General features: G+C 39.2%; 1 protein-coding gene across 4 annotated transcripts; it reads left to right on the forward strand.

Annotated features, from left to right (window-relative positions):
- Positions 1-242: 242 nt before the first annotated feature.
- On the forward strand, positions 243-10,073 carry LOC111951467 (cyclin-dependent kinase inhibitor 1). 4 transcript variants are annotated; one of them, XM_023969572.1, is made up of 3 exons: positions 243-277; positions 6,710-7,212; positions 7,853-10,073. In XM_023969572.1, the coding sequence occupies exons 1-3, from the start codon at positions 258-260 to the stop codon at positions 7,909-7,911; spliced, it is 582 nt and encodes a 193-aa protein (XP_023825340.1). In that variant the 5' UTR covers positions 243-257; the 3' UTR covers positions 7,912-10,073. The 4 variants fall into 4 exon arrangements, with proteins under 4 accessions (XP_023825340.1, XP_023825341.1, XP_023825339.1 ...); XM_023969573.2 differs by lacking the exon at positions 243-277 and adding an exon at positions 365-446; XM_023969571.1 differs by lacking the exon at positions 243-277 and adding an exon at positions 1,578-1,730.
- Positions 10,074-10,260: the final 187 nt, after the last annotated feature.

Below are 10,260 nucleotides of genomic sequence, written 5' to 3' on the forward strand. Positions count from 1 at the left end.
AAGTGACCTCTAGTTGGCATGTTTGGGATGCCAATATACAATTCAGTGGGAAAGTGATCCTGTATGTCGTATACATCACATCAGCTGATGTGTATAAATAGCAATAGCCGTTGTTCTGGAAACCTGGAACAACCTCAGCTCAGACTGAGGAGTGGTGTTGGGTGTTGGCCCCTGAACAAACAGTCCCTATGACGTCACCCCACAGCCGTGTAAGAATGACAGAACCTGTGTAATAACTGAAAGAGGAGAAAGGACCTATGAGGAAGGGGATCCACTGGTATGTAATAAAGGAACAAGGAAGGAGAAATTACTTTAATAGTGATACCATATACATTACTTTAAAACTGGACTGTGTAGCTTAGGCTACATGTCACTCTTATCGACAGATTAGCCTTGAATCACAAACATAACGTTTATGGGATTTAAAAAAAGGATTGGACAGAGATGTAAGTAGCCTATACAAGGACAACTAGCTATATCTATTAATTATGCAGGCTATAAACCAGGTTAGTTCATTAAATGTACTTTATGTAGGCTTATGTATCATATGTAGGAGATATGTGTTGAAAGGGAAAGGGGGATACCTAGTCAGTTGTACAACTGAATACCTTCAACTGAAATGTGTCTTCCACATTTAACCCAACCCCTCTGAAATGTTTATAGGCTGAAGATAGCGCATTAATTAGAACAAATATGCAAATGTCATTATCATATTAATCACTAATCTTCCACTCTGTTATTCACTGGAAATGTTAACTAAGTCACTAGAAATGGTTAACAACTTTGTATAGCCTAACCAAAAATGTATATATTTTTTATTTTATTGACATAATTTAACCCTCTCTGTGAGAGTGGATACTAAACACATAAATTAAAAGGTATAAATCATCAATAATAATATGACACTTCAGCTGCAGTTTACACAGGCAGTCCAAATCTGATATTTTTCCATGAATTGGTCTTTTGACCAATCACATCAGGTCTTTTCATATCAGCTCTTTTTCAGGGCTGATTTGATTGGTCAAAAGACCAATTAGTGAAAAAAAGATCAGAATTGGCTGCCTGTGTAAACGCAGCCTTGTTGTTGTCCAAATGTGGGCCTACTATAATAGTGTATTAATAAAGCTTTGTACATGTTTTAATACATTTTCATTAAATATTAGTTTATTTACACTAACATTGTAATTCATGTTAGTTAGAATAATGAATTACTGTTAATTAGGACTAATACTAATAGATAGCCCAATAGACTAACTAGACGAACATAATAAACTAACATGGGCCTTATGCTTGATCTGTAACATACTCTTCTAAATAGTAATCTGACTGTCTCAAATATAGGTCAAACTTTTAGAAAACGGCGCAAAGCAACAACAAAAAACATTTTGTGCCTAGTAAATCCCATTGAGAACTTTTCGAGCGGGAGATGACTGTATCTAAATGAAACGTAGGTTATATAAACTGCTGGAGAAAAAAATACAAAATGGAGTAGAGGGTTGACTAGATCACGTTGAAATTCAACGTGACTTATGGTCTTGGAACTGAGCCTTTGCAAAACGTGACGCAATGCCAACATAAGAATGTGTCACATTCAAAAGAGCAGGGAAAATGGGTCCTACGTGCCGAGATATTTTACCTAGAGAGTACAACTCTGGCACAGTGCAACAAGTCTTTGCGCGCAGTTCGAATCTTACCACTGAACTTCAAAACTTTCTTATGATGAAAACGAGGTAGGAAATCTATTGAAAAACTCATAAAACATTTCTTGATTTCAAGAAAGTAGTCTATACCAAGGTTATTTTTATTGCATGCCAGATTTTGCATTAGACTACACTCTTAGAAAAAAGGGTTCCGTAACGGTTATTTGGCTGTCCCCATAGGATAACCCTTTTTGGATCCAGGTATAACTATTTTGGGTTCCAAGTAGAACCCTCTGTGTGTGTAAAGGGTTCTACATGGAACCAAAAAGGGTTCTTCAAAGGGTTCTCATATGGGGACAGTCGAATAACCATTTTCGGTTCTAGATAGCACCTTTTTTTTAAATTCTAAGTGCATTGAAGAATGCAAGGCCAGGGTGTACACATGTACCAAACCTTTGTGTCATTTGTTGACAATTATTTGAAGACATCAGGAATGAGTGATTACATCAAGGTGTTTTCCTTGGGCATTGTCCAGCTCAATGGTCCAGCTCCAAAACCCCGATTGTTATGATGATTATCACGTGATTAAGTCTTCTGTGGCGGTAGGACGTCCCATTGCCTTGTAGGAACAAACAAGTCACATAAGGGGACAAGGGAGCGCAATAACTGGGAGCTTTTAAAGTTAAATTAGTTCATCGTGGACAGTGAAGAGCATCAGTCTATACTTCGGCGAGGCGCGTCATTTTTTGAGCCACAACATCAGGAATCGCAACATTATTTCATATTTGAGTGCATCATTGGACACTGCTGGTAAGAGAAGTCACATATTGGCAGCATTTGAGAAGTTTTCTTATTCAGACTTTGCAGAGGCAAATCTGTGCTGTTCGGGTTTTTATTGTCAATGTGTATTTTTTTCTGTTGCATCTCATTGATCAACATCTCATGTAGTATGGGAATGTAACTGCGTCATCTGTGATGAATACTTCTGCTGTGTTATCTTCAATAATGCTAATTTGAATCTATTTTAACAGCTGGCAATGATATCGGGTGCTATACTCTTAAAATGTGTTTCAAACTTTTTCTCATCTTATCGCCTATTTGGAGAAGTTGGACATAATTATAATCGGAGGTTGAGAATGTTTGTGTGGGTCTGGGGATTCCAGAGAGTTGTAAATGATCTAGTTACCGCGCCCACTTTTTCGACGCAAACAACTTTCACTCGGGAGAGTTGAGCTGTTGCTGTTGAGGGAATGACAGTTTATATTCGTTTAGGATAATGTTTTTATTTTCATAAAAATATGTTATCGGAAAGAATACTTATTCCAATCAAAGGATTTGACGTAAAACTGTTTTCAAACCACTTTGAAAATATGTTTTATTCACTGAACAGGCTAATAAGAATATTCTCAAACTGCGTCATGAACGCAGTGTAGGGTATGGGCATCTATGGCATAGTAGGACTAACCTATATCCTACTAGGCCTACTATATACTTTATGATTATGCTTTATGTAAGTTATTCAATATCTATAGCTAGAGAGCAACGAATATAATGTACATTTGTTTTAACCCCATCAATTCCCTGGCTCTCGCCCCTGTTTTCCTCAAGATTCTTACACTCAAAAAAATGCTGGGTTAAAAAGAACACAATTTGTGTTCTTTGGTAACTCAGCACAAGGTAAATATTGGAAAGAACACATGCCGAAATCTTTCTTGATTATCCAACATGGGTTAATTTAACCATCAGTCATGTTTTTATTTACTTTCATGCTGGGTTGACCCAGCAACTCGGTCTTTTTTTACAATGTTATTTTCAGGAGGGATTTCCTATAAGGGGCGTGGCTTTCAGATAGTTACTTTTGGCCACATCAGAGACTAAGTGTCATTCTTGTTCATGATGTTAAGTTTGCACAGTGCAAAATAAAATGTTCCTAGAATATTTTTTGCACATTACATATTTTAATATAAAATGAGTAACATTATTATTTCCATATTGTAACAAAGTGTTAACTGTCCCAACATTTGCATATACGTAGGCTCTTGAGGAACTCATGCAGTTGTGTAAGCCTCGTTAAAGCTATAAAAGTGTCAGTATTCAACCTTAAAACGTGTTAACCGTTAGGGATGTGACAAATAGTAAACATTTCTTAATGTTTAAACCTCCATTTAAAAAAAAAATCAGTTTTCCGTTAAAACACTATGACAAATTCATAAAAATCTACTTGAATTCATAATGCAGACGCGCTGCTGCAAACAACTATTTGGGGTCTCACGGGGTTGCCTTATCAGGTGGTTAAGCATTCCACCCAGTGGCGATTTTAGCATGTAAATCTTGGTGGCGTAAAAAAAGATTTGGGATGGCTGACTTGCTTAAACAAATGTGATTTCTACTGATAATTGAGATGTACAAACTATGGCATAAGGGAACGACGAGCAGATGAGAGGCAATCCGTAATTTCGATTAAGACATTAACGAGGGAGCGACGACGGACGTAGTCAATATAACTATTTGTTCAGCACTTTTGAAATGTACGGCGACAGAGTTCAGAACAAGGGCTGTTCTTACAGTGTACAACAAGTCAGAACCGTAGGATAAATAAAGGGGGCATATAAACAGACAATAAAAGCTCTTACAATATTCAATGATTACATTTCTCTAAAACAGGTTATAGGCTACATGTGCACCACCAAGTTAGAAAAGTAGGCAAAATTAAGAGGTAAAAATAAGAGGTAAAAAAATAGACCAAATTATTAAGGTAAGGCACATGGAACGCTGTTTGGGTCTTTGTGTGTCAAAAAAGATACACTTCGTATAACACTATTTATATGACGCATTAAATACGCTTTTCATTTGACACATCAAATAACACAATTATATAGAATGTTGTGTGTGCTGAATTTGCACGTGCAAGCCAAGCGTCACCAATACTATCAGTAGCACTGTCAAAGCTGTACAAAAAAAGTTAGTGAACAAGCACACACTGGCCTGGAATGATGTGTTTACAATACCGCGTTGGTGAAAATAGACCAAATTATTAGGGTGAGGCACATGGGCTACTAACAGCTTACTACACAACATACACTTAGTATTACTTTCTTCTCTACAGTACACATATCTCTCTGGCATCCTACATAATATATGAAGGAGCGTAAGACATTTTTGGACTCACGTTGTTGTGATGTGCTTGAACAGCATCAATCAAAAAAAAATGTAAACCTTTATTTAACTAGGCAAGTCAGTTAAGAACAAAATCTTATTTTCAATGATGGCCAGGAACAGTTGGTTAACTACCTTGTTCAGGGGCAGAACAACAGATTTTTACCTTGTCAGCTCGGGGATTTGATCTTCCAACCTTTCGGTTACTAGTTCAACGCTCTGACCACTAGGCTACATGCCACCAATAACCCGTTATCAACAACCCAGCATCAATAACCCATCAGTTATTAAATAAAACAACCCAATTAAGTGACCGAATGCCTGCAAACCAGCAGTTGGTGTGTTTTATTTTCAATTTGTCTGTTTCTTTGAGTTTTCTTTATAGATGAACGTCCTAAAAGGTTGTCCATCTGATCCATAAAACCTAATGTTCTCAATGTGGAATAATGGTTTCTTTTACTCAAGCCCGTTTCTTTGTACGAGGGGGCTGGCATTTTAAGCCAGACGTTTTAATAGTTGCATCCCAGACGCTGTAAAGTTTGCTCAATCCCACCGTGTAATGATTTTTTGGATTAGCAAAGGCGCAGAAATGGTTCACTGCCTGTCTGACGCACCTTTGTTAGTGTGGTTCCTTCCCATTCACTGATGCTGATAGTAGGTAACTGACTGTTGCACTCTGGCGGGTAAAACTGTATTTCAAGGAGGCAAAATAATATGAAAAAAAGATCTAGATGTTTCAGGAAAGGGAACTTTTGAGGGTCTTTGTAATTATAGACCTAGGATAGACTCAGCAAGGCAACTCTGACCAACATAACAGGTATTTGTTTCAGGAAGTCAGACTGTTACATGTGATCTATTGAATATTAATGAATATTTTCTCGACTTTGGAAGTCGTAATGTAGGCTGTATAATGTTTTACTTGCTGTCACTTTTTGAATATAATTGCTGTGGGGAATTATGTGACTTTGAACATTTGAACAAAAAGCTGATCATGGCCCGTATCCACAATGAGTCTCAGAGTAGGAGTGGTGCTGATCTAGGATCTGTCCATATAATCTTATACACTATGATCTAAAAGACAAAACTGATCCTAGATCAGCATTCCTACTCTGAGAGGCTTTGCGGATACAGGGCCAGGTTTCCGTGATGGGTAGAATGTTTGCATGTCACAACAACAAAAAAGGTGTTAATTTATAACACTAGTTTTGGACGGTTGTAAATAGTAAACTACAAAAACGTGTAACATTCCTGAAGTTCAGAATGTATCCCTGCAATTACATGGGGTGACTAGAAGAGCACATAAAACATTCTCACATGAGGTGAAACATTCTCCATACGTTTCCCGGTCCGCACCATGTGACCTTTCCTCCTGACCTCTCACCTCTGGCAGCCAGAGCAGAGACCAGAGCAAGTGGAGCAGGTTCATTTTTACATACTTCAGGTGTTCTTCTATTCTGATTCTGTGGATGTTGGAGATTTATTTGGTGTGTGTGGTCTCTTACCGTATGGCTAATTACTAAGGGCAGGGGTACTCAACTCTTACCCTACGAGGTCCGGAGCCTGCTGGTTTTCTGTTCTACCTGATAATTAATTGCACACACTTGGTGTCCAAAGTCTAAATCAATCCCTGATTAGGGGGAAAGAATGAAAAAATGCAGTGGAACTGTCTTTGAGGTCCAGAGTTGAATGTGGGGGAGGTAGGGTATGTGTGTTTGATAACATAAAACTCAACGATGTCCCAAAAGGTCAAACGCTGAACAGAACAGGCGTTCTGTGTATTTAGTGTGTGTTGGTATGAGTGTGTGTGTGTGTTTGTGCGTAGCCTAAACCTAGACCACACCAATAGTGACCTGGGTCACACCTCATAGAAAAAACAGACACCTCACCTCTAACCCTCTCCCTTTCTCTCTCAGGGACATTAAGATGACATCATCATCCTTATCATCTGACGGGGCCATGCTGGTCTGTCGGAGTGTGGAGGAGCTGAAGCGCAGGGCCCAGGGCCCGGTGAGGAGGAACCTGTTTGGGCCTGTGGACCACGAGCAGCTGCAACAGGACTTCCAGAGGCACCTGGGTATGAGCGTGGAGTCGGCCAACAAGCGCTGGGACTTTGACTTCAACACCGGCCAGCCGGCCGCCAAGGGCGCCAGCGTGGAGTGGAAGGAGATGAAATGCCAGGATGTGCCGGCGTTCTACCGCAACTGTGTGTTGAGGAAGCCGGTGATTGGCATCGACGGGCAGAGGGCGGAGAGAGAGAATGTCCGGTTGGCGCGGGCATCGTCTCCAGGGTCGTCCAGCTGTGGTGAGGAGTACCTGGAGGTGACCACCAGGGAGAGCTATACGATCCAGAGGCCAGAGAAGAAGATGGCCAGCCAGAGGGCAGGACCAGTCAAACGGAGACAAGCCGCCATAACAGGTCAGTGTCAATGAACACGCTTTCCTCCCTCCTTTTTCCTTCTATTGGGCTTCATACAAAAGCCATACGAAAAAAGCAATAGAGAGGTAGTATACACATTTTTTGACACAAATAGTGAGTCCAGAGGTTAACTTGACTATAATTATGATGATAATAAATAAATAATAGCAATAAATACAGTTGTATATTTTGTATTATTATTATAGCAACCATGAGCCCAGAGGTCTTCATTTAAAGAGAGATAATATACGTTGACAGGTTGTTTTGAACTTCAGAAGACCCTTTTTATTAACCTGTTATTAACCTTTTATTAACCGTTGAGTGACAGCGGTGAATACCTGTGTGCTGCTAAAAGCACTGTATGTGAACTATGTTAGGAACAGGCCATGCAACAACACTGTGTTACCTGTGCTATGTCTCCAAACAGTTTATACAGCCCTGTTATAAGCCTTGATGTGTGCGTCCCAAATCGCACCCTATCCCCTATATCAAGTGCCCTACTTTTGACCCTATGGGCCCCGGTTAAAAGTAGTGCACTGTAGGGTGCCATTTGGGATGCGCATATTATTTCCCTGATAGAACATTACTGGGACTGGGAACTAACACCTGTTCTCTCTCTCTCTCTGCTGGTCATCCACAGAATTCTTTGTCGTGAAGAAGAGGAGGACCATGCACCACAAACCGTCCTCTCCGCAGTAAACACAGCCCAAAAAAGAGTGCAATTCAGTGGGCATGCTCCGTTTGGAAATCACCTCATTAAGATGGATAAATCATTTCTGCAGCTTTCTGTAGCGACTCTGACTGTCAAAGAGCTCATAGCTACAGTGTGTCTTAAAGGAAGTGGAAAGGATGGATGTTTGTATATATATTTATATAGCTGTGTTTCATCTATATTTTCTAAGCTTGTATGACTGTCTAAGCTTTAGATTATACTGTGAAATAATTCCAATGCACTCATCAGGAAAAAACCTCAATGGCTCTGTCGTAAGAGATTTCTTCCAACAGTACCCATGGTATAGTTTTTAACTCCCAACCACCTCCGCCCACACTCTAACAGCTTCTCTAAGAGTAGTTCAACTATTCCTGACCTCACTCCACGTGTAGTCTTCAGTTTCACCGCGGCTGTAAAAGTATCAGCCACGCGAGTAAGAGGCCCCGGGGTCACCTCAGGTCAAATTGGCAACGCGACCATGATTAGCCTAGGGTGCAAAGGTCAACTGTGAAGTTCCAGCACTTAGGCTATCAGGCATCGGTATGATAATGATACATCTTATTGAGTAATATTACTTCTCAATAAATGTCTATTATTACGGTAATTGTTTTATTCTTAAGCTTTTTGGTGTGAGTATTATTACAGAGTGATATTTGGTGTCGGTAGGAAACGAGCTTAAATTAGCTTAAGTTAATTGTCAAATATTGTTATTACGGCTAACATACACTTCACCGTTGGCACCACCGTCTCTGTACAATTTGTCAAAAATGTCAGTGCACAACTGAATAAAATAAATCGTTTTTATTTTATTTAGCTCCCTTTATCATTTTAAGGTAGTAAAACATATTCTTGGAAACTTTTTGGTAAACCTTGTATGTTTGCTTTGTTGGCTAAATCCTTTTAACAATGTTGCATTTTCTACTCTTCGTCTTCGTATAATGATAGCCTCTAGGTTTTGAACTCTTTTCTGTATGAAGGAATGTAGCTTTGACATGGTTTGGAATTGAAGTTAAATGGTGTTGCAGTTCACAAAAGTACATTAATCCTTAATGCATATGGAACATTCCAGGTTCTGTCAGTAAATGATTATTTTTATGAGGAGCTCAGCTGCAACACATTTCCATTGCTGTGCTAAATAGTAGACTGTTGTGACAACTGAGGCAGTTGACCAAAAAAAAGAACAAATATATTATTTGTGAGTCATCCGTAAGCGTTGGCTTGAGTCAAGGGACATAGAAATCCACATGCCTTAAGCATCTCCAAATACATCTCAGATTAACCTGTGATTCATATGCAGTATCACAGATTTATCCATTGGCATTACATTCCAAACTTTATGCCATTCATTCTCCATAGCCAGAGTCACATCGCAATACTGTAAATAATGGTGGCAAAAATAGCAGTCCAACAGGGATTGCCGTTCCTTAAATGTGTCATGTTCGAACAAATAGACATAATCTGGATTACCTACCTCATTGAACGATTGACAAAAAAAGTGAAAAGAATAGAAAAAAGATATACAAAATAAAAAATGTCAAATAATTCCAACATATTTGTTGGAAACTACAGGAGTTCATTTTGTATTACTGTTCATAGCTGGTTCAGTGGGAAAGCGGGTTCAGACCATAGGCTTTAGTTACACATCAGGTAAAAGAGTCAGTGTGTCTGAGTGATAGGACCCATTCCAGCTCAAAGCAGGACTGAGGAAACTCAAGTCCTCTGGGAGTCCTGAGCTTTGTTATCTCTGGCTTGCTTTGCTTTGACTGGTTTCCCAGAACTAGACAGAATGGAGGATGGGGGCAGGGACTTTATTAATAGAGAGCAACAGAATGATGTCCAAGACCCTCAATCAAAGTGGTTCTATAGCCAGACAAGTGGCCTGTGTTCTAGAGTGCTTTTGTCTGGAACCATAGAGGTCCTTATAACACCGCCCTCTTGACTTGCCAATGTAGAGAGTCATGTCAACAGAACGTTCTGATTTCCGTTTACACACTTCACCTCACAAATGGAATCGATTATCCGTTTTTATTTAATAATATTTGATGGTGTTTTTTTGTGTGTGTTTGGACTTGAGTCTGTATGTATGTTGGTTTATATGCGCCTGTCTTTTAATGTGTTCAAAATAAAACTTTAAAAGTCTGTTAACTTATTTTTAACTATGTATCTTGTTTTTGTAGGGGGAAAATTATAAATGCCCTTTTGGTAAAACTAACTGATTATGTGTATTGCACTAAAACATTGACAAGATAATTCTATATTTCTGATTTTATAGAGCTACTCTCATGGAAGGGGAAGAGTTTAGAAAAACTAAACCGTCACTGCTGAACTGGGACACA

Source organism: Salvelinus sp. IW2-2015, linkage group LG24 (genome assembly GCF_002910315.2).
Source record: "Salvelinus sp. IW2-2015 linkage group LG24, ASM291031v2, whole genome shotgun sequence".
Lineage (NCBI taxonomy): Eukaryota > Metazoa > Chordata > Actinopteri > Salmoniformes > Salmonidae > Salvelinus > Salvelinus sp. IW2-2015.